The sequence below is a fragment of the Nannobrachium achirus genome, assembly GCF_963921795.1.
Source record: "Nannobrachium achirus genome assembly, chromosome: 6".
NCBI lineage: Eukaryota > Metazoa > Chordata > Actinopteri > Myctophiformes > Myctophidae > Nannobrachium > Nannobrachium achirus.
This window is the reverse complement of record NC_137815.1, coordinates 62,871,513-62,896,354: the sequence shown is the minus strand read 5'-3', so window position 1 is coordinate 62,896,354 and position 24,842 is coordinate 62,871,513. Positions and strand designations below refer to the sequence as shown.

Sequence of the window (24,842 nt, the reverse complement as noted above, 5' to 3'; positions counted from 1 at the left end):
TATATATATTATTCAACCAGTCAAAGAGCCTATCTTTGGATAATGTCAACAATACAGTTGATATAAGATATGTTAGGCACTAACGAGATGGATAATGGGATGTACAGTATAGCTCTGTGTGTGTCTGCGACTCTGCGTGTGTGCATGTGTAGAAGAGGCTCAAACTAAGAAGGGCACAGTTAAGATTATGTTAATTTTTCTCTTTCAGGATATGCTTGACCATTAATTCCATACCGACTCTGGATGGAGCTGGATTGGGGCTTGGACTGGCAAAGGTGAGTCTTTTTTTTTTTTTTCTTACTTGAGAACTTGATATGTGGGACACACACACACACACACACACACACACACACACACCAGACAACCCCAATACGTTAATTTTATTTTTAGCCAGCAGCGAGATTTAATACTGTCTAGTATTAAACGTGACAGCAGCTGTGAGTGGATCTGATGGTTTGGATAACGCATATCATATCATCTTTGGGCAAGTCTCACATTGTCAGAAGTGACAGATTCAGGGACATTTGCATAATGTCAGACAGACCTGTTGTGACTCATCTGTGGCAAGGTGGACTGATTCTCACAGTTTCTCACCTCACTTGCGTGAGGATTGGTTTTGTCAACTAAAAGCTTTAAAACCAAACGTGTTTTAGTGGGCACACTTTTGTAGGCCTGTTGTCCATGTCTTCATCATGCAGGACAAATAATGTGTCTGGTTTTGCCATAGCTTGGAGGCTTTCTCATTCCTTTCCCGTAGCCATAGTTTACATTACAACAATGGTTCCCAAACGGTGTGTGGCGAGGCACATTGGACAAGTCCAATTTGTGACAACCACACATTATTATAGCCATATACAGTACTACTGTATATTGCTATTTACAAAATGTTATGCATTTTTTTGAAATTACGATAGGTCCATCAGTACTCTGTGGGTAACATGTCCTCGGTGGCGCAGTGGTTCGCGCTTCGCCTCACAGCTAGAAGGTCCTGGATTCGATTTCCGCCGGGGGACGCTGTGGGCACTGGGGGCGTGTTCCTCCCTCCGCATCATTAGCGCCCACACCCTAGGTGGGGTTGGCGATAGGGCCTTTCTGTGTGGAGTTTACATGTTCTCCCTGTGTCTCCTAGGGTTGATACCCTCACAAAAACATGCAGTAATCCTGGTCTCAATAATGCCTCCCCCTGGCCAGCCGGGGCGCCTGATGGAGGGGAAAGGAACTGGTTGGAATAACGTGTTCCTTCCACATGCTACGTCCAAACCAGGGAAATCCCCACTGTCAGGTGAAAAGAAGCAACTTGGACTCTCAGTCCTCATGCATAGAAGGAAGCATGAGGTCAGTCCGTTGTCTCCCCGGTGCGGCAGAGGGAGAGCAGAGCCCAGGATTACAGAGGCAATTGGCGCTGGGTGAAAATGGGTTACAAAATCGTGGGATGAAAATTATATCCTTGGTTCGAACTCCCTTTGGTCCGACCACCTAAACCTAACCTTAAACCCTAACCTCAGTAAAACTAACTGGTGAATGCTAACCTGGTGAATTTTAACCTGTTCGGACCAGCGGCAGTTCGAACCATGGGGAAGTCCCCACTCAAATGTTATACCATAACAAATATATATTTTAACCACTTGGCATCCTTATTTTGGGAGCTTGTAGATCGGTAATTTTCACCATGGAATACAGATGACGTTGGCTTTTTCCATTGGGCACAGAAAGTTTGAAAACCCCCTCGTGTAGAAAATAGAAAATACGTTTCCAATTCCACTTTCTCAAAGAGACCTCAGAGCGACTCCTCGCCTCGGAGCTCTGCTGTTTGTCTGGTTCAGGATGTGGGCCTGACTGAAGGCTGATGTCATCTTTCTCCATTGCTGCAGAGGTGAGCCGTAGGCCAGAAACCAGGAAGGAAGGAAGGAAGGAAGGGAAGGGAAGGAAGAGCGAGAGTGGAGTGAGGTAGATTGAAGAGGGCAGGGGCGTCACAAGGGGGGGAAAGTGGGACTGAGTTACTAGGGCCCAAGGTGGAGGGGCCTTAATTATTTTATACTTTAGCTATTGAAAAATAGCTGCGAGCTTGTAGATCTGCTATTTTTGAAAAGTCGTGAAAATGTGTGCAAATATTTGAACACATGTATTTTTAAGTGAACATTTGTAACTCAAATTTTGCTTCTGGGGGGTGCCTGGAACTAAATATTTTGAGATGGCGGTCCGTGGTCAAATACATATCATTTTGGGGGTCCTTCACATGAAAAAGTTTGAGCAACACTAACATAGAAACATTGGTTTTTCAAAAAACCCTAGAAGGATTTGAAATATTCAAAGACTTGCACAAATTTCAAGATTTTTCAAAAATAGCAGATCTACAGGCTCGCAGCGTGGCACTCGGTGCCGCGCTGTGAGCTTGTATATCTGCTATTTTTCAATAGTTAAAGTACCCAGCCAGGACCCAGAATTTGGTGCGACACCCCTGGAGGAGGGGGAGAGATGAAGTCAGAAGGGGGCAGTCAGATTTATACTACTCGTACTCGTACAAAGGTGTCGCTCGTCGAAAATAGAAGCCGAGGCGTTGCGTCGTGAGCTCTCTGCTATTTTGGGTGCAGGACACCATCGTACGTCTGCGTATAAATCAGGCTTCAGAGGGAGCTGCTGAAAGGTAGACGGACAGGGAGCACGCAGCATAGATTTATGGCACCGGCACGGAGCGTGTCTGAGACCTGGTACTGTATTAAGGCGTTTCTCCAAACAATAGGACCCATGTTTTGGGTCACAGACCCATTTTAATTTTTCATGGGTCATTAGTAAATTAAATAGAATTTCTAAAGTTTTACTTTTTCTGGGGAAAGAAGAAAAACATTTTTTTTTTTATTTATTTATTTTAGGGCTTTAGTTGTTAATAATATATTTTTTAAAAATGGTGATCCCTGGACACCAAATCTATCTTTTTGAGTCTTGAGCTGAAAATCTAGTAACCACTGTCTGCAATATTAGTACGCAGCAACGTCCTGGCTGTTAATTCAACTCTGAGGGCCCATTTTTACTCTCTGAGTTAAATTAACACACATATTTTGCTCTGTAGTTACTAGTAATAGTACTAGGCAAAAGGGCTGCACGTCTCAACCTGCAGTTGTGGAGTCGCAATTGCATAACGACTCTCATCTGTCCTGGCTTTTTTTCCATTCTGCCATGAGCTCATTCTACAAATGTGTGTGTGCGCATGCCTTTAGAATCTAAAGGCATGCGCACACATCTACATGCATCTAAAGTTTAGATGCATGTAGATGTGTGCATCGGATCAGTCAATTTTTCACACAATCCATGCTAATACCGGTTGTGTGTGATAATATGCATTTCTGGGTGGGAATTGGAAAGGCGCAGTGACCTTAGAAGAGGTTTTCCTCTGGGGTGAACCCTGAGGGGGTCAGTCACAGGGCAAGGCCAGAGCAGGAAAACAAGGGCAGGGTCCCCGGCCCAGCACCGCTACACCCAGAGAGAGAGGGAGAGATGGGGGGAGGGGTGGTTGGATAGCAGCCGTAACCTACTGGAAGAAAGAACGGATGTAGCTTACTATGGAGAATGCCAAGTGCAGAAGAATGCGGAAAAGGCAGAACTCCTTCTAGCTGATGGAATACAGTCTGCCGTCTCGCCCGAGTTGTTTCTAGGCTCGAAAAGCTCTCGCAGGGCTTTTTTTTTATTATTCTCGCTCATAATGGTACAGGTTGACTGGTGAATGTCTGCCTTGCCCATACCGTAGCTAAGGACTCTCTCTCACAGACTCACTGTGCCGTTACATGCCCGAGCATGTATGTGCTCTGGGAACTGTGTGTGTGTGTGTGTTTCTGCTGTTGTAGTGCTATGGTTCAGCCAGCCAGTAGCAGCTCTAGTGGCCGTCCGGGCGGGCGGGCGGGCAGGCAGGCTGGCTGGCTGGCTGAACGCAGGATGACCCATCTCCCCCGAGGCTCCAAATCACTACATCATCATCAGTCGCTCCTCACAGTGGAACAGATGAGATTTCACTCCCATCAGGCGCTGGGCAGAAAAAAAAACAAGGGCTGCTGGGATATAACCAGCGAGTCTTCCTTCACAAATCTGTCGAAATAAAAATGAGAAAATGTTCTTCCCCGGAAATTGAATGCATTATTATATACCTCAATGCTATTATATAGCATTGAGGTGTCTGTCGATCTTCACGTCATTGACACTTAAGGTCAACAACGTTATTATTTTTTGAGTGGCCTTACCGAAAAAAAAAAACAATCTAGTAGTTAGTGGTTATTGTAATAATCATCATCATCATCATCATCATCATCATCATCATCATCATCATCATCATTATTATCATCATCATCATCATTATAATAATTATTATTTTATGCAATTAGACTTCATATTATTGATATTGACGTATTCAGTCACCTCAATATCAATTGACCTAGCGGTCCAAGCACCTAGGCTCAGTGTAGCTTGTGTTTGAGTCCCGATCCTGATGGCCTTTGCTGCATGACACTTCTCTCTGTCTCTCTCTCTCCCCCCATTTCTACTATCAATAAAAAAAACTAGACTATCAATAAAGGCACAATATATACCTATCGACCCACGCTCATCCATAACAGTATTTTATGTTACACACGCAAACAGATTTCATCAAAAACTACCATCTTGTTCTATTACATACTGTGTGTGTGTCTGTGTGTGAATAAACATTATGGTATGCTCTTATCGACAGGTGCTAATATGCGCTGAGGATGAGTGGAGTAGGAGAGAACTCATTGGAGCCGCTGTGCTCCGACCGGAAACGCAAGCTGTCCACCTGCGACACACCAGGCCTCGGGTGAGTGTCAGAGCCTGGCGAGTGCTGTTTGTGGACTGTTCCAATTAGAACTGTGTATGTACTGTATGTCACCTCTAAAGTAGGCCTATCAACAACCTGCTATGTGCATGATGTCAGAGCACGGAACCACTTTTAGGGCTGTCACAATTATTACATGATCGTTTACGTCTAATCACAATTATTTTACATAATCGCAATTATTTTGTCATAATCGTGAATGTTGAAAAATGTTCATACATTTCCACTATCAATGTTATTTTTTAAGTAGTAAGTTGTCAAATATGTCAGTACTTTCTTTGTGTATTTAGGTTATGTGTCATATCTGCCATGTGCATCTTCAAAGCCAAACAGAAATGTAATTATCAACGACAAAAACACAATTAAATCGTTAACCACAATCATTTGAGTGACAATTAATCGTCATGTAAAATGTCATTTTGTGACAGCCCTAACCACTTGGTTAGGGCTGGCTCATAAATTAAAGTTATACCATGTAACTTTTTTTATAAAACAAATCTTAAAATTGTCCTAACTGTTAAATCGCTAAAGTTTTAGAACACCCACTCCGTTATTTTCAGCTTCTAAAGCCTTCTCTTTATATGTTTTCTATGAGCCGTGAGGGGGGGAGAATTTCGCGGCAAAATTGCATCATCACACTACCGGCCAATCACAGCGAGGGTTATACACACTGCCGGCCAATCACAGCGCATCTTGAAGTGGGGTCGCTATGGCGGCCATATTTGTAGTCGCCCGTGTGTCTCTATACTCAAAAGGTAACCTCGCCTACCAGGCAGGGTGAAGGAGTCCGTTTCTCCGGAATGCCTGAACGCACAGGAACCAGGGACCCCTCTAAAGATAGATCTCGGCGAGGTGGAGGCAGCCGAGGTGGAGGCAGACGCGAAAAACGTCCGAAAGACGCGGACGCGACCGCGGTTTGCTATAGGGCTACTGACCACTAGTTGAGCATCTTACACAGTATAGCTTTAATGCAACAGTCTGCACTACCAAGGAAAGTATAGAAGGAAGGAAACATGTGATGCCGGGGATGCGCCGTGACTAGCCATGACACCAGACAGCTTAACCACCATGGGTGCCAAAACTCGCACCGGAAGTGCCATGAAATACATGGCAATGAATGGAGCCGGCTGGATCAGCTCATGAACAAACTATTTATGAACGATAATCGGTTCAGGAATATAAAAGAAGACATATCACAGATATCTACAATCACTTGTTTTCGATGTGCACTGTACATAATTTTATTGAGGATCTGTCTCGGAAGTATCGTGAGATTTGGTTGCCAGACAGGAAACGCTGGACAGTCTCGCGATACTTTGCACGTTCACGTACTCTTTAGATACCTTGATAAAATTACACAGTGCGCACATTGTAAATCGACACAGCAGGAAAAAAATGTGTGACTTGTCTTCTTTTATTTTCCAGAAGCAATTACTTTACAAAGGTCTGTCATTAAAGACCTAGTGAAATGAGAAATACCTTTTTCACATTTTAGAGCTTTTCCGTGGTAATCATATGGGCATTCCTAACACTAGATGCCAAAAAAATGAAAATAAACCATTTTTGTGTATTTGTATATCAAAAGTCCCTAAATGTCTTTAAGAAATAGCGTTTGTTTTTGAGCTAGTCCATGGGCTTCCATTGACTTCAAAGCATTCCCCCGAACTTCCGGCTGCAGTTTGGCACCCATGGTGCGACAAATCTGCCGGTTGGAATTGCATGATAGGCAAAATTACGTTGGTGTCCCTTCCTCCAATTTTCCGTGTGCACAACCAGGAAGTGCCTGGTGAGAGTGAGACTCAAAGGAGTGACAAAGTTGGGTCGTTGCACCAACATTGTTCTTGTGAACCACTTTTGGGTCGGTGAGGTTTTTGTAAAGATCGCTATTTGTAGTTGACTAAAGTAGATGTAGACCACACTAGCACATGCACACAGCCTTTAGTGCGGCCTCTCCACTGAACACTGCATTGCGATTTTTGCAGCTTTATTCTCAAACTGCACACATAGTCACTTAAAGGGGCACTCCACCACTTTTCAACCTATCTTCATATAATAGGTCCTCACTAATGTTCATGATAAAATATCTAAAATTTTTTCTACTCAGTTTGGGTCTCATAGGAGAGCTGTGGGTGAGTCAAATCCTTCCTACCGGTGACATCATCAATGGAAAATGCAAGCAAATAGAAACTGCAGGTTTTCTATTCCTGAAAAGTTGCAATGTTAAAGTGGAAGCCATTGTTCTCGTGATAATAAAAATCTAAATATTTTTTTTCAAAAATATTATTTAATTTCTTTTTGTCAAACGATGATGTCACCGGTAGAAGGATTTGATGGCTCTCCTATGAGACCCAGACTGAATAGAAAAGAATTGTGCTATTTTATTATGAACATTAGTGAGGACCTATTATATGAAGACAGGTTGAAAAGTGGTGAACTACTCCTTTAATATTATTGATTGATTGCTAACAATTGGGCAAGGAGGTCACAATATTGTTAGAATTACTTATTTTGTTCTATTATGTGCACAACGTCGTTGTCGGGTGGAAACCTTGTATGTCCAAAACCGTTTGTTTTGTATTTATCATTTTAAAAACGATCTAAACTAGTGAAAACAGCCGATCTACAAGCACACAACGCCTCACGTACAAATTTGAAACTTGGAGATACCAGGTTTCTGCCCGACAGTGACGATGAACCAGTAAGTGTATGTGTAGATACTGTATGTTTTCCTCAGGTCTACCACTACCTACCCGTGATCTAAAAGCCCCTCTTTAACGGCAAAGCCAAACATTAGGAGAATCTGAGCCCTGGCTATGCGCGGACCATAATGGATGTAGGGGTTGTGGTTGTCATAGCAGCACGTCTAACTCCCCCAACCCCTCTGATGCCCCAGCAGGTGTGACAAGAGACGAAGAGAGCAGGAGAGCAAGTACATCGAAGAGCTCGCCGAGCTCATCTCTGCCAACCTCTCCAACATCGACAGCTTTAACGTCAAGCCTGACAAGTGTGCCATCCTCAAGGAGACCGTGAGGCAGATAAGACAAATCAAAGAGCAAGGTACAACAACGGAGAAATGTTACTTATTAACCTGTTACCATTAAGCCTTATCGGTAACTCAGTCGGTGCCATATTTAAAGTGGGATGACCTCTTATATTGCCGGTTCGCCAACAAAGGGTTAAAAAAATAGTGTGCACGCTGGTGCACACATTCGTGCACAGATCATGCACTATGCATGTGCATGCTTTTCACAGCTTTCAAACAAAAAAATCCGCTTGGAAATCCGTTCAGGCATTCAGGAGAAAGGAGCCCTTAGGTTTTCTTCAAATGTAAACAAACATGGCTGCCATGTTTGAAAGATGGGGTTGGTATGGGGGTTAAACATGCAATTTCGCGATCGCGATCATGCCTAGTACACTGTTGGAGGTCCACATTTTATTTTTTTTCAAAAAAACTTTTTTCAATTTTTTTTTTTTTTTTTTTTTTTTTATTATTTAAAAAAAAAAGACGTTCAGAAGACGTCTGGCAGGGAGGTCCATAGTGAAAAAGACGTTTTTATTAATAAAAACGTCTTTTTTGGCAGGGTATGAGTTAACGGTTAACTGTTAAGGAAATGTGTTGGGAAAAAATGCACTATCTAGCCTTTGAAAAAATACCAATATACTGTTTCCCCCCATCATAAAAAAAAACAATACAACAGGGAAGAAGAAAAGGGATACATTGTTTTTAGGTTTTATTTTAGCTGCGGCTGCCACATAGCAGCAGGAGCACTAGAGCCCTTCAAAATAAAATGTTTTTTAACCGTTGCCATTAACTGTTAGAGTTTACCGGTTACCAATTTCTTAACTGTTAAACAGTTAACGGTTAACTGTTGGCTATCCCTAACGCTTATCACCAAAGCTTAACATAAAAAATGTGTATGGTCTGTGCATTGCAAACAAATGACAGTGTCATATTCTTTCTTTGGTTGAGTAAATAATGGATCATTTAAAGTCTCATATCCAGCTATCTTTTAATAGGACAGAATAATAGCAGTGATCAAACGGTGTGCCAAATTCAAGGCCAGGCTGCCTCGGTTCTGTCTGTTTGCATCACCGGGGGAAATGAACACACCATAACCAGTAATTGAGCCTCAGCCACAGACTGGTGACGATGGCTCAAGGCTGCCAGTGACACTCGTAGTATAATGGTGCCAGAGCCAGCCTCTTTTCAGAGAAGAATGACACTGGCCACTCAGGATCCCGTTCCAGTCCCCAGTAGAAATGTGTTCCCTATACCCGTCCCGGGGCCCCTTTTCCCTGTCGGTTGTGCAGATCTGAAATAGGGATGGGACGATAAGCGATATTATCGTTTATCGTGATTAACACTCAAGATAATCGTATCGTGGAGTTCTAATTTATCGTGAAGTCATCCTCCGTCATGCACTGGGATCAATTCACCTTTTATTTGCAGAGCTGCGCTTAAACCCTCTATTGGTAAAACATACTTATAATACACGTACTTGATTCTTTTTTTCACGCTCTACCAAAAAATCTTTACAAAAAAAATAGCCGATCTATAAGCTAACGCGTCGCATCAAACGTTCCGCCCCAGGATAATGGCTGTTCAGGATATTTTGATCATCGCGATAATATCGTAAATCACGATTTCTTTGGTCACAATTATCGTGATATTATGACATGTTCATATCGTCCCATCCCTAATCTGAAATGACTGTGGGTAGGTAAAAGCAGGGGCTATTTGCTTGCCGCCTTGTTCCGCCGGCCCCAGATGAGATCTGCGAGGTTAAGTGGGGAAGGAAGACAGAGACAGCGCTATCATATTGGAATCTACCCAGAGGGTCACAGCTGGTTACCACTGCTCCCAGCGTTGTGGAGCCAGGTTGCCATAGTGACAGTAGAGGAATGATGGGCCTCTCTCCTCTCCTCTCCTCTTCTCTCTCTCTCACCAGCGCTCTGTTTTATACAAACCTCTTCTTCCCTTTTTTCTAGTTGCTTTTTTGTGTTGTTTTCTTCCCCCCCCCCCTTGCATAATTTCCGTTCCTCCCTCTTGCTTTATCAAGCTCTATCCGTCAATTTGACGTGCCAACAAAATGAAATGCAATATAACCCAGTTTGATGTTCCCCTTATCAGGTGTTCCCACCTCCTCATGTCATACAGAGCAGTGTGTCTAACAAAGCTTCAGTCACAAAAAAATAATAATAATGGAAACCTGTGTCAGCTGTGTAGCTTTAGCTTATGGTTTATGCTGCCACCAGGTGGCCACTAGAAGTCATTTATTTCATTATGCTCAGGGTTCCAGTCTCAACCTCAGAAGATAATACAAGAGTATTGACGCTTTCTGTTAGACTGGAAATTATCCCAGTGGAATGATTATTGAATGTTGTCAAAGGAATTCTTCAAAGTAACAATCAACTAAATGAATCTGATGTTGGAGATGGTATATCTTCTTTATGTTTATTCAACTTTCAGCATGATCACAGGTGTTTAAAAAAGACAGGTGCCATTAAAAAACACTGAATTATTTTGCTGATTACAATACAAAATTTCAAATATAAAAATGCATTTGCCTATCGAAAGGTCCAACAACCTAAAAACACAAATCTAGAATCCACTATCATTTAAGAGTCTGCACATATATGGGATTGGTATATGCATAGTTGTTAGTCTAGAGCAGGGGTCAGCAACCTTTTTGGAATGAAGTGCCATGTTTTTGTTTTCTAGATAGTCTGTGTGCTATGTCAACATACATTTTAATGACAAGCCATCAAAAATTCTGACATACTGTATTTTGATTGGCAGGACATTGTTATAATGATCATTAGACAGAGCAATAATCCATTTATCTCCCCGACTCCCTCCCCAATCAGAGTTCAGAGTTTTAATGAATTTAGAATTCTGTGCAGGATGTAATTCGCTGTAAATTAGATGACTTCATTAAATTGACCACGTTTAAAAATATATATTTGTTCTCTCACACTTCTGCTGTGTTCTACCAGTTACGCACGTATACGGCGTCTGCTGTCGGAAAATAAAAATATGAATACCGTCTGCCCTCGTGAACCCATTTGATAGGAATTATGCACTGGCGTATGCCCTGGCCACACGAATAGCCACGGATCATTAGATTCTAGTATGCCCTCAAAAGAAGTCTAGAACCAACAAATGTTGGCACCCGTGCCTAAGGTTGCCTACCCCTGGTCTAGAGTAATACTGTGGGTAAGCTGGTGAACAAGATTCCTGCAAGGATTGTTTTATTTATATTCTTAACTTTATGCCTCTTGTTTATTTATTTGTTGCTTTTTTTCTCTCCGCTCATTAAAGGACAACTCCGCCCCAAATCACTTCTAGGCTCATTTTCCTACTTATATTGATCCAAAATGACTGTCCATGGGGTCTATTAGGCAGAAAAGCCCCTGTTGTCCAGTTTCCCCAGCAGAACCCAGCAGCTCTCATAGCATAGAGTCGATCCTATAAGCCTATCGCTTTTACACTATGTTGTGGTCAAAATTGTTTTTATTTTTCATGAATGTGTTACTGCTTGTCATTACAAACACATCCATGCCATTATTGTCCCACAAAAGCCATCACACTATGCTAAACAGATGTTATGCTTCTATGTGTTTTGCCAAGTCCCGGAAAAGATGCCCTGTGATTGGCCAGTACAGTCACTTTGATTGGCAGTTGTGCCGAATACTTACGCCAAAACATGATTTGTGAGATTGTGGTGCCTTGTGTGGGACAACCAAGGCATGGATGAGTTTGTAATGACAACTAGTAACACATTCATGAAACAAGAAATCGCTTTTGACCACAACAAATAGTGTAAAGGCGATAGGCTTATTAGTGGGAGAAGTATGTGAAAAAGGTGTTCACTTCGGCAGAAAGCGTGAAAATTTGCACCTAGGGGTATTTTTGTGCGCTGAATTCAAAAATTGACGGTCCCAAGCACTTTTCTCAAATTCACTTTTCTCTCATTCACTTACCATAGGGTTAGGGTTAGGAAAAAAAGACCCCCCAAAAATCTTCTTTAAGTAGCATGTGAGGGGTCTATCTAGGGGGTTTTAATGATTCTGAATACATTCCAAGCATTTGTTTTGCACAAAAAACATTCCTTGGGGAAGAAATGGACCCCACAAACTATGGTTTAGTGATGAGTCATCACTTCAAAGTTTTGTTGTCCATTTCTCGGAAAGGAATGTTTTTCGTGCAAAACAAATGCTTGCAATGGATTCAGCATCCCGAAAAACACCTAGTTTGACCCCTCACATGCTACTTGACGAAGATTTTTTGGGGGGTCTTTTTTCCCTAGTGTGGTAAGTGAATGAGAGCTAGAGCTTAAAAGTTCAGCCCGAGCCCGACGGGACCCGACGGGTCGGCGCGGCGCGGGCTGGGCCGGGCTCAATTTGTCACGTATATGTCGGGCTTTGGGTCGGTCGGTCTTTTATAATCCGGTAGGCAAGCGCAGCACGGTAACGTGATGTCTCTGTGACTGTGTAAGCTGCGCTGCACCGCTGCGGCGCAACTTGACACAGTTGAGCGTGTGTGACTGTATGTGCGCTGCTGCGCAACGTTCAGACAGTTGAGCAACGTTCAGTTGAGAGTGTGCTCCTGTGTGTGTGTGTGTGTGTGTGTGTGTGTGTGTGTGTGTGTGTGTGTGTGTGTGTGTGTGTGTGTGTGTGTGTGTGTGTGTGTGTGTGTGTGTGTGTGTGTGTGTGTGTGTGTGTGTGTGTGTGTGTGTGTGTGTGTGTGTGTGTGTGTGTGTGTGTGTGTGTGTGTGGCGGTGGCTGCTTGGCCAGTGGGTGCTTCTCGCTGTGGCAGAGCGGAGCGGAGGAGATCGTTGAAACCATTCACAGACACTTTTGGATTTCCTATAATATTATAGACGTAGTGTGAATGTTGTAGCTATAATAGCCTGTACGCCTGCTTCCTGATTTAGCGACGGCCGTCAGCTGTGTTTTCCATTGAGGCTCCGATGTTTTTTTTTCTTCCATAATTAGGACGGTGCTTGCTACAATGTCTTTTATAAAGACAGTTGGCAAATGGTAGAATGACACTGTTCTTAAAGAATCACCAATATTGAATGAGGAAAAAAAGGATGCTGCCGTCTGCATCATATAAGCTTGTTGTTTAGAATGTCGGTCTTCGGGCTGGGCCGGTCTCCAATTGTCAATTATGTATCGGGCTTGGGCTCGGTCCGGGCTGAAATTCTGTCGGGCTGGGTTGGGCCGGGCTCACTATTTTAGGCCCGATTTAAGCTCTAATGAGAGCCACCAGATCCCATGGGAAAAGTGCTTGGGACCGTCAATTTTTGAATTCAGCACACAAAAATACCCCTAGGTGCAAATTTTCACGCTTTCTGCCGGAAGTGAACACATTTGCCTTTTTTTGTTACATATTTCTCCCACTATATAGGCTCCACTCTGTGCTATGAGAGCTGCTGGGGGAACTGGACAACAGGGGCATTTCTTCCTAATAGACCCCATGGACACTCTTTTGGGATAAATATAAGTAGGAAAATGAGCCTAGATGTTATTTAGGGCGGAGTTGTCCTTTAAGCCCTCCTGTCTCCTAAATGTATCCGTTAAGTTCACACGGAAATGTGTCATGGATCACATCCTACCGCTGTCTGCCTGTACAAAGGGTTCACAGCAAAGTGTCACCCTCTCTGTCACCCTCTCAGGCACTTTCATCGCCGTAAATTCACCACCGTAAAGTCCTGAGACGCGCATGACACCCTCCTCTCGTTCACTGGTTCTCAACCAGTGAACTAGAGTTTGCTAGTGTAAATAATTTGGGGGGTCCCCAGATGATTAACTTAATGTGAAACATTGTTTTCTCACTCAACAGTAAACAAACCAGCAAGTGTATAGAGGGTATCAGCACATTTCTAAAGTTACAATTTAAGGACTTTTTAATACCTCTGAAATGTCAAATTAAACATTGGCCAAATTGTCAAATATTAGAGGCTGAAATTGTGAAAATAGCCGATCTACATGCTCACAAGTCACAACACCTCGCAACGCGAGGCATTGTGAGCATATAGATCTGCTATTTTCACAATAGATCGTGTTATACAAAATGTAATGCCTCAACTCTTAGTGCTCGTCAGGGTGGGGGTTCCCCAGTTAAAATATGAGTATTTTGGGTGGTTGCGGCCAGAAAAGGTTGAGAACCACTGCTCTAGTTGACACAAACGTGTCTTGTGTGTTCTCCCGCCCCCAGGCAAGAGCTCGTATAACGACGATGACGTTCAGAAGGCGGACGTGTCATCCACCGGCCAGGGAGTCATCGACAAGGACCACCTGGGACCACTGCTGCTCCAGGTCAGCCCTGCTTGACACACACCAGCGGCCACAAGGCCAATTAGCTGCAACTTACTAATTAGAACCAACGCTTAGGCCAGTGTCACTCACACCAAGGCTGTGTTTGTATAGAGAGGTCTCCTGGGGGATGAGCTAGTCAGCTAGTTGATCGAGTGGGGCTGTGTGTAATTGAAATATGTGCATCAATAACCCCAGTGGTGTAAAGTAACTAAGTACCTTTACTTAAGTACTGTACTTAAGTACAATTTTGAGGTATTTGTTCTTTAATTGAGTATTTCTAATTTGTAATGCTGTAATGCTACTCCACTACATCTCGAATCCAAATATTGTACTTTTGCTCCTCTAAATTTATTTGAAAACTTTAGTTACTAGCTACTTTCCTGATATACATTATACTATTATAAAACATACATAAACCACTTTAGCCCTGTTTTACCGTGGCTATTTGAAAATAGCCGATCTACAAGCTCACAACGCGACGCGCTGTGAGCTTGTAGATCGGCTATTTTCAAACATTTAGTACTTTTACTTTTGGTACTTTAATTACATTTTGATGCCAATACTTTCATACTTTTTTCTCAAGTACATTTTGAATTCTGGACATTTACTTGTAAGGGTGCCCTCACACCAAAATACCTAGAGTGGAATCCGCCAATGCATTTCAATGAGAATGGAGCGTTTTTTTGCAGAAATCCTCTACTGGCAAAAAAAACGCTCCATTCTCATTGAAATGCATTGGTGGATTCCGCTCTAGGTATTTTGGTGTGAGGGCACCCTAATGCCTCATTCACATTGGGAGCGATATATCTGAGGTTTAGCTTGGTAATTCAATGTTATCTCTATGGAAACCAGCTTCCATGCTCGAAAAAAAGCTTGGAAATGAAAAGTTTGCTTTTTTCTCACTAGTCCTCAATTTTATAGCAGCTTCTTTTCAGTAACTTTATATCTGCAGTCTGAATGCAGCTTAACGGAGTACATCTACAGTGCAGTATTGATACTTTAACTTAGGTACAAAATGTGAGTACTTTTTCCACCTCTGTCAATAACCCACTCAACTCTGTCCTCTGTTTCAGGCTCTGGACGGCTTTCTGTTTGTGGTGAACCGAGAGGGCAGCATTGTGTTTGTGTCGGACAACGTGACGCAGTACCTGCAGTACAAACAGGAAGAGCTGATCAACACCAGCGTTTACAACATCCTCCATGAGGACGACCGGGAAGAGTTCCACAAGAACCTGCCCAAGACCAATGGTGAGACATGTGCACACACACACACACACACACACACACACACACACACACACACACACACACACACACACACACACACACACACACACACACACACGTGTGTGTGAATTGGTAGAGAGGCAGCCTGGGAAATGGTAAGTCCCAGGTTTGTTTCCCGGACCCAGCAATGTGTCAGGGTCTCCCTGAAACCCTTAAATGAGCAAACAATAACATCTAATTATTATCACTCATTCACACACACACACACACACACACACACACACACACACACACACACACACACACACACACACACACACACACACACACAACATACTACTATATGCATTCCTTATTGTATGTCTAACCCCGTGAACACATACCTATTTGTGTGAGTTAATGGTGACTTGAAGGCACAATGACCTGTTCATGAGCACACGTCATTATTCTCATATACTATATACAGAATCCTTCTCGAAAAATTTGAATATTGTGTAAAAGTACATTTTCTTGAAACTTTCATATATTTCTTGAAACTTTTGTATATTCTAGATACATTGGACATTCAGTGAATTATTTCAAACCTTTTTTTGTTAAAACTTCTGATTTTTATGGCATACATTTATCAAAAGTCCATATTTCAAAATATTACAATATTACACGAGACCACTCAAAACAAGGACTTATAATAGAGAAATGTCAACCTTCTGAAGTCAGAGTTGCTTGAAGTCCAGGGAATTTTTCAAAGTCAGTTATGATTTGGGGTGCTATGGCATCTGCAATGCTTTTTCACACAATATTCTAATTTTTCGAGAAGGATCTGTATATTAAGGCCTGTTAATATTCCCTTTCAGAATGTATTGTATATTATGTTCAAAAGGCATTGCTCACATACTTGAATCATTGTCTAAATGGAGGTTCAACCACTTCAGCCACTAGAGGGCAGGAGATGGCAACATTTTCCTCCAACCTACACAATCCCCAAAGCAAATTCCAATCCCCTATTGACACAAATATGGAGTGGAGGAGGTTTTGTTGATGTATCCAGGGGTTGACACTAAGGTCTCAGAGGCACTTGCCCATCTGGCAAGTATAGGTCATGTTCTACTTGCCCAAAGGTCATGCCCACTTGCCCAAAAATGAAATCTTCCATTATAAAATGATAGGTAAGATTTTAATTACAGCTCAATTTAACACTTTTTTTTACCCCCTGGGGCTGTGCGATAAATGTCATACCTACATAGCTGTGATTGAATATGACTACGGGTTCACACCTATTTTATATTTTTAATGTTGCAACAGTGAAAACAGCACATTATAGGTAAACAGTGCTCTTATTTTACATTCCACAGACCAGAAGACGGAGCAGTCTGGCCACGTTCAGGAGTTTAGACAGATATCTTGTGTTGTGTTAGACGGTTGTGTCCCCTCTCAAATGAGCACTTTCCCGGTCTGGCAACCTGAAAGCCAACTTCACCTGCCCAAACGTATTATTTACCTGGGCAAGCCTTAGTGTCAATGCCTGTGTATCTACCTCGTACTACTGAAACATCCATAAGCTTTCAGACAACGTGCACAAAGACGGCTGAAATTAAAGCAGAGTACCGTCCGTTTTTATATCTATATTTAATGTCAAGTATAAATGGGCCTTTTCTCCCCTCTCCTCATGAAACCTAACACTTGTATCTTCCCATATTTGTCAACCAGCAGCCAATGGCGGCTCATGGGGCGGAGAGGCGCCCAGGCAGAAGAGCCACACCTTCAACTGTCGCATACTGGTGAAGTTCGGCCATGGTCAGATTCACGGGCCCACGCAGGAAGGGCCCGGTGGCCAGCGCTATGAGACCATGCAGTGTTTCGCCCTGACTCAGCCCCGCGCCATGATGGAAGAGGGAGAAGGTATTCATGGCTATGAATATCTTAGTTATTTACCATAGGGGTGTACTGTGTGTATGTATTTGTACTACAAATTTGTAATACAAATATACAGACCGACAGAATATCTCTTTATCCAATTCCATTTTTACATTAGGCAATGCACTTTATTTTATCAAATATATGCATTTATTTTCTAAGCTTTCCTGTCTAAAATCAAAACATATTTGTTTGTGGTTTCTCCAGACTTGCAGTCATGCATGATCTGTGTGGCACGTCGCATCACAGCAGTAGAAAGGACGGAAAGGTTCAGCACCCGCCATGAACTCTCTGGTAAGCATCTCGTCATGAGCATCAATATTATGTTGCTTTTCCATACGTTGTCCCAGTTCGCCAAGCCTCTACTCCACTTTACTTTACTACCATCATCCGGCTAACCGGGTGATCCTCAGCCATCTAAGACCCGTCTTAGAACCTGAGAAACTCACAGAATGGCTTTCAGCCTAAGCACGCAACAGTCAGCCTGATAGTGAATCTGCAGGGAATACCGTGAGGTTTCTGGGAGCGGAAACTGTCAGCGGTGATCTACAAGCTCACAACGTGTTGTGACGTGTTGTGAGCTTGTAGATCAGCTATTTGCAGCAAAGATATTGAGCGATCTAGAGTGAAAACTGAACATTCACTAGTATAGAGCCCTGAGGGAATCCGTTCAACCAAGTATAGGGATTAAGTGGTTGTGTACAGAACATGTTATATTCATACAATGTGGGAACCAATATACAGACGAGGATACGTTTGATTGAATATTTTATTAGACAAAAATGAAGAACAGTACAAGTACCATTAAGGAGGGTAATGTGGGACTCCTCTACCTATGCCAGCAATTTATGTAAATGTTTTGTCAAGCATCGTACTGTAATTGCAGTGCAAAAGACATTAGAATATTACTCTCCTTTACCCATGCCAGCAATTTATGTAAATGTTTTGTCAAGCAACGTACTGTTATTGCAGTGCAAAAGACATAATGTTTCAGGCCTTGCTGCCCTGTATGAAAGTAATTTCCCCATGATTCTGTCTCTGCTGAAGCCATGTGACGTTCTGTAATGTAATGTATTGTGCTTACAATCGTGGGTGTGACATACACAATCTCAGTAGGGATGGGACAATATGAAAATGTCATATCACGATTATTGTGACAAAAGAAATCGTGATTTACAATATTATCGCGATAATCAAAATCCATTATCCTGGGGTGGAACATTTGCCAAAAAATAGCAGATCTACAAGCTCAAGCTTGTAGATCTGCTATTTTTTGGCGAAGACATTTGATAGAGTGAAAAAAAGACTGTACCAAGTATGTATATTATAAGTACCTACCTTTTACCAATTATAGAGGGTTTAAGTGTTTCTGGATATGCAGCTCGGCAAATAAAAGGTGAATTGATCCCAGTGCATGACGGAGGACGATATCACGATAAATTAAATCTCCACGATACGATTATCGTGAGTGTTTTTTTTTTTATCACGATAAACGATAATATCGCGTAGCGTCCCATCCCTAAATCTGAGCTGCACAACCGGTTTCTGTGTTCCTTTGTAACTAGCAACTAGCTGCCATGTAAAGCTTTGTAATTGTATATCTGCCACTCCTCCAGGTAAACTAATTGAGATTGAACAGCAGAACACCCTCCACACCACCATGCGTCCGGGCTGGGAGGACCTGGTGAGGCGCTGCATGCAGATGTTCCTCCATCGCAGTGAGGGACAGCCCTGGTCGTACAAGCGCCACTACCATGACGGTTCGCACACTTTTACCCTTCTCTGCCCCTCCAGCTCTTGGCAGCAGGGGTCTTCAACGTTTTCAGGCTAAGGACCCCTTTGTTGAGAAAGTGATGAAGCAGGGACCCCCACAACCTTTTCATAGATACCAATTCCATATAGTTTCTTTGTTTGACAGCAAAATCATCATTGTATTTTGGATTCATGTCAATTTGTGTTTTCAGTTACGTATTTAACCACTTGAATCGTCAATACTTAACTTGACATTTCACTCTGTACTTAGTCTGCTCTTTTTCCCTTTTACACCAAACGCCTTTGCCGAAAATAGCCGATCTACAAGCGCGAGGCGTTGTGAGCTTGTAGATCTGCTATTTTTGGCTAAAGTTCTCAGAATATGGATGTTAGATAGATGGATTCAAGTGGTTAATATGAAAAAGGTTTCTATCACACAAAGATTTGGAGGACCCCCTGTAAAAACTCTGTGGACCCCCTAGGGGTCCAGGACCCCCTGTTGAAGACCCCTGCCTTGCAGTATTATTATCTCAACAACATGGTCATTGGTCAAACCTCAATCGACAGCATCTCCTTATCTTTACGCTACTACGTGTAATTACAATGTTAAGTGACGTGCTTGTCTCTGCTCCAGCTTTCCTCCACGGTCACTCAGAGACGCCTCTGTACCGCTTCTCGCTGTCCGACGGCACCCCGGTAACGGCCCAAACGAGGAGCGATCTCTGCAGGAACCCCAACTCCAACGAACAGCCTACTTTCCTGTCCACACACCTGCTCCAAAGGTTCGAGACCACCGAACACATTGATCGTCAAAGTTTCGTGATTTGTTTGCTTTTTGTCTGGAAATGTCAAGTTTGTTTACCTTGGACCTAATGTAAGTTGTAAGTCTTGGACCATTTCCTTTGTTCTCCCAGGGAGCAGAACGGTTACCGGAACAACCAGGCTGGCGGCATGAGGCCTCAAGCCATGGCCGTGAACAATCCCAACCCCCAGATGAACGTGGGCCCAGGAGGGGGCATGGGCATGAACCGGGCCTACGGCATGGCCGACCAGGGCAACATGCCACAGCGAGGCGCACCTCCGTACCACGGCCCAGCGAGCAATCGAATGAACGCAATGAACCAGATGAACCCCATGCATCAGATGAACTCCATGCACCAGATGAACAACATGGGCCAGATGAACCCAATGAGCTCCATGCATCCGATGAACTCCGGGAACCAAATGGGGCCCATGGGTCAGATGAACCAGATGGGCCACCAACACCACGGCATGCACCAGCAGCAGCAGCAGCATCCGCACCAGCAGATGGGTCAGTTCCACGGAGGCGGAGGAGGGGGATATGGCATGGGAATGACCAGCCCACCCCAAGGCAGTCAGGGGATGAATGGCGGCCAACACAATGTCATGGGCTCTCCCAGATTCCGGGGGAGCCCCAAGATGGGCTCCAGCCCCTTTTCACCTGGAGGTATGACACTGATGTAAAAACTAGGGGTGTAACGATATATGATAAAATACGCATCACGATACATGGTTGATGTTACGATACATGGACGCTATTGGTTAATTCATGGCGATATGAATCGATTCAATGATTTAAAAACGATATAGTAACTATTTAGAAAAGAAATTAAATCTGTGTGAAATGTGTCAATAGTGCATGTTTTTAAGAGGGAAATCTATTATTATCTATACTATAATTTTGCGAATGTCTGTCTGAGTGAGTGAGTGAGTGAGTGTCTGTATGTCTGTATGAAACAGCGTTTCTCCTCGGTGGCTGGAGCAATTGACCTGAAATCGCATCACCATCAGCATATGAACACACCTGACATAACTGTGAAGCCCGTTTGTCACTTTCACAAATCGTATGCTGTATAATAGCATTTTTATGGTGTATCTATATCTATTTAACCTACAGTACCTTTTGTGACCACACATGTTAAGGGAGGGGCGCTGTTGTTCAGGCCATCACAATCACACACAAACCCACACACACACACACACACACACACACTGGGGGGGGGGGGGACAGTGGGGGGGGGGGGGGGGGGGGACAGTATCTCTGTAGCCATTAAACGAAACGGGTTTCTTACATTGATGCTCCTACATCATGCAAGCACCAGTTAAAGTTACTTTCCATCCCTCATATACTGTATGCACAGTGCACATCCCATAACCCAAACACTGCACATCATTTTGGAGCTCATATCTTTGAACGGGTAAGGGCTAGTAGATATAAATAAGTAAACACTGTGATTCTCTAGCAAATACATGGACATTATATTTCAACACATGGACAAACCCACACCTTGACACAGAGATTACACGCATTTATCGATAGACTAAGAGTAGCTATATGGAATGGAAAAGTAATTAATCCCCTCTTTTTCATTTTACTTCTTAAAATTGCTAAATACAAGGCACAAATACTTTGTTTCCATACAATCAATTATTTGCACTGCAAAACGATTCGATAACGATTATCTGCATTGTAAAACAGTACGATATATATATATATCAATTTTCCGATTCAGTTACCATATCGTTACACCACTAGTAAAAACCCTATTTAGATATTAAGATACTGGTATAGGTATGGACAGCACTAAGTTTATGATTGTGTTGTTTTTTTTGCAGGTATGAACTCTCCAACAAGCTCTGGTCACCCGGGTGGTTCTGGTGGAGCGACCTTCTCCAGCAGCTCCCTGAACGCCCTGCAGGCCATCAGTGAGGGAGTGGGCAACCCCATGCCCTCCCCCCTCACCTCTCCTCCTCCCCACAAACCCGACAACTCTCCCAGTGTAAACTCTAGCAGCCAGGGCCAGGCTCCAGGAGGACTCTGTAAAACAGGCATGCCGGCCCACTCTGACTCGAAGAGTCCAGGTGGTCCGCTGGGAGGCGGCGGCGGTGGTGAGCAGCAGCAGCATCCGCACACCACCTCCACCGACGCTCCCCCCGAAAAGCTGGACGGCCAGGCCAGCAGAGAGGCGGGTCTTGCCGGGTTAGAGCCCAGCCGACGGGTCCCCGACACAAAGGGTCACAAGAAGCTTCTTCAGCTCCTCACCTCCCATAAAGACGAGCTGGTGCCACCAAACCCCGCGCCGAGCTCCGGTCCCGGTTCCACAGCTGAGGCCAAGGAGGGTGGTGGTGGTGGTCCCGGGGTCACGAGCCCGTCTTCCTCCCAGCAGGGTCTGGGGGCAGTGTCTTCCTCCGGAGGGGCGGGCCATTTCAGCAACCAGTCCCTGCAGGAGAAGCACAAGATCCTCCACAAGCTCCTGCAGAACGGGAACACTCCCGACGAGGTGGCCCGCATCACGGCCGAGGCCACGGGGAAGAGCTCCCTGGAGACCGGAGGAGGGGTGGAGTCTGCGACCACCACGGCGCCGGGGTCGTCGTCCAGGGGGTCGGACGTGAAGCAGGAGCAGCACAGTCCCAAGAAGGAGAAGACCCACGCCCTCCTCCACTACCTCCTCAACAAGGATGACTCCAAAGAAGGTGGCAACGTCAAGCCAAAGCTGGAGGAGCTGGAGGGCAGGGGGGTCGCCCAGGGGTCAGGGATCACCAGCTCTGATGCTCACTCCATGGACAGCAAGGTTAAGACTGAGCCAACCGATGAGGTACACATACTTGCCAGCATTAAGAGACAGCTGTAAATGCTGTACCTGTATAAATCTCTCCGTAGATGCATGCTGGTCCTCATGATGTTTGCATCTTCTTACAGTTGGAGACCCTGGAGACGATTCTGGGAGGGCCCAGGAACAGCAGCTCTGCCTTCTACCCTGAACCAGACTCCAGAGCTGCAAAAGAAAGGGCAAACAAGCAGGGGAATATTCCGGACAGTTTACATGGTAAAGTGGCCTACCTTCATCCTTGTAGATTATATTGTAGATGAACAAAACTGTTGTGGTGGGTTTCTAAGCCCTTTAACCACTTAAAGGGCTTCGTCACACGACAAAATATCTACAAGCCTATGTGACATTTTTGACGCATTGGCTATTATTGTTGTTCTTTTTTCTTTCTTTTTTTTTTACATATAATGATATGCCCAAAACAGGGACACTAGGTTGAAAGTGGATAAAGTTCCATGCTGCCATCAATTGTGTATTCCCAAATTTGACCATATACAGTATAATTGTATAAAAAAAAGATCTTACTTTGCTGGTTTATTTCTTTTTTACTTTACATTTATTTACACAATTATTATAATTCAGTAAATGTGCTGCAAATTGTGGAACTGCATCTTTCCTTCAGGGACTATTTCTGTCAAGGCTTTCAATCTGTCAGTCTGTGCTTTAAAATGCATTAAAGAACAAGTATAACATTGACTAATATTTATATTTCGCACATGAGATTATCTATCTCAAGCAAGTTTCAAGTCCTTGCCGGTTGATTTCCACACCGTACTGAAAATCCCTGAATCCAGGGCCTTCCTCCAATTAAACAAACCACGGTATGCTTTGGGAAAACTGTAACCTAACTTGTGTGTGAATTTCAGATGGAGAGAGAGGCAACCCCATGGCAGGCGGTCAGCGAGGAGCCTACCAGAGGGCTCTCTCCGCGGATTCCAAGCCCCTGAGCGGAGAAGGAGGAGTAGTACCAGGAGGAGGAGGAGGGCTGGCTGGAAGGAGGAACGTCCCCTGTCCTACCCTGGTCAAACATGAGAACATGGACACTCCCATTCGCAGCGGAGCCATGGCTAACGGTTTCCCCGGAGGAGGCATGGGGGTTTGTCCACCACGGGGTGGCGGTGGTGCCACAAGTAAGTGACTCATTAAAACCCATTTAGGCCTAGAATTATTGAATGCTTTAACCAGTGAAAAATAGCAGATATACAAGCTCACAGTGCAGCACCGAGTGCCGCGCTGCGAGCTTGTAGATCTGCTATTTTTGAAAAGGTCGTGAAGATGTGTGAAAATCTTTATGTATTTTCAAAGCGAACGATTGTAACTCAAATTTAGCTTCTGGGTGGTCCCTGGAACTAAATATTTTGAGATGGGGGGTCCGTGGCCAAATAAATATCATTTTGGGGGTTCTTCACATGAAAAGGTTTGAGAACCACTGACATAGTAGTCTCTCAAGAACAGACTAACTGAGCTCCAGTTAAGTGAAAAGGACCTTTTCTTTGACGATGGCCAGCCAGATTGCTGACACAGAAACGGGTTTTTCAAAAAAACTTAGAATGATTCAAAAGACACTTATAGAATCGAAACCTTAGAATGATTCAAAAGACACTTATAGAATCGGGTCAAAATTCAAATTTTCAAAATTTTTCAAAAATAGCAGATCTACAAGCTCGCAGCGCGGCACTCGGTGCTGCACTGCGAGCTTGTAGATCTGCTATTCTTCAATAGTTAAAGCATAAAATAATGATACACATTACACAATAATGTGTACCCGTTCTAAATGGGTTAACTTCCTCTCAACGTGCCTGGAACTGTTTATTCACACCACTGTCCCAATTAAACACACTGCATTAGATCCTCCCTCCTATGACCTATGGTCATAGGAGATGGTTCAACCTTTCCACAGAACCTCAGCAGCGTTTCAGAGATGACACACAAGGCTGCTTAGTGTTATGGCTGCTAAAGGAGCAATCGTCATCATCATAGTGTCACTTTATTAGGGCTGTCACGATATGACATTTTATATGACGATTAATCGTCACTCAAATAATTGCGATTAACGATTATTTAATTGTGTATTTGTCGTTGTCGATTACGTTTAGGCTTTGAAGTTGCAAATGGCAATCATGACACATAACTTAAATATACAAAGAAATTACTGACAC

At 43.6% G+C, this 24,842-nt stretch overlaps 1 protein-coding gene across 4 annotated transcripts in view; it reads left to right on the top strand.

The window, feature by feature from the left end:
- The window catches only part of ncoa3 (nuclear receptor coactivator 3), a 63,469-nt gene that overhangs the window by 25,209 nt on the left and 13,418 nt on the right, over positions 1–24,842 (top strand). For 2 of the 4 annotated variants that reach the window (XM_080727417.1, XM_080727415.1), the window contains exons 2-14: positions 209–275; positions 4,715–4,819; positions 7,734–7,894; positions 14,061–14,161; positions 15,235–15,409; positions 17,096–17,287; positions 17,510–17,596; positions 18,919–19,062; positions 19,689–19,836; positions 19,969–20,522; positions 21,692–22,671; positions 22,776–22,902; positions 23,550–23,813. In XM_080727417.1, the coding sequence (XP_080583543.1) occupies positions 4,734–4,819; positions 7,734–7,894; positions 14,061–14,161; positions 15,235–15,409; positions 17,096–17,287; positions 17,510–17,596; positions 18,919–19,062; positions 19,689–19,836; positions 19,969–20,522; positions 21,692–22,671; positions 22,776–22,902; positions 23,550–23,813 (3,019 nt within the window). In that variant the 5' untranslated portion in view covers positions 209–275; positions 4,715–4,733. Of the gene's footprint in view, positions 1–208; positions 276–4,714; positions 4,820–7,730; positions 7,895–14,060; positions 14,162–15,234; positions 15,410–17,095; positions 17,288–17,509; positions 17,597–18,918; positions 19,063–19,688; positions 19,837–19,968; positions 20,523–21,691; positions 22,672–22,775; positions 22,903–23,549; positions 23,814–24,842 lie in introns of all 4 variants that reach the window. The other 2 variants (XM_080727416.1, XM_080727414.1) reach the window with 1 other exon arrangement.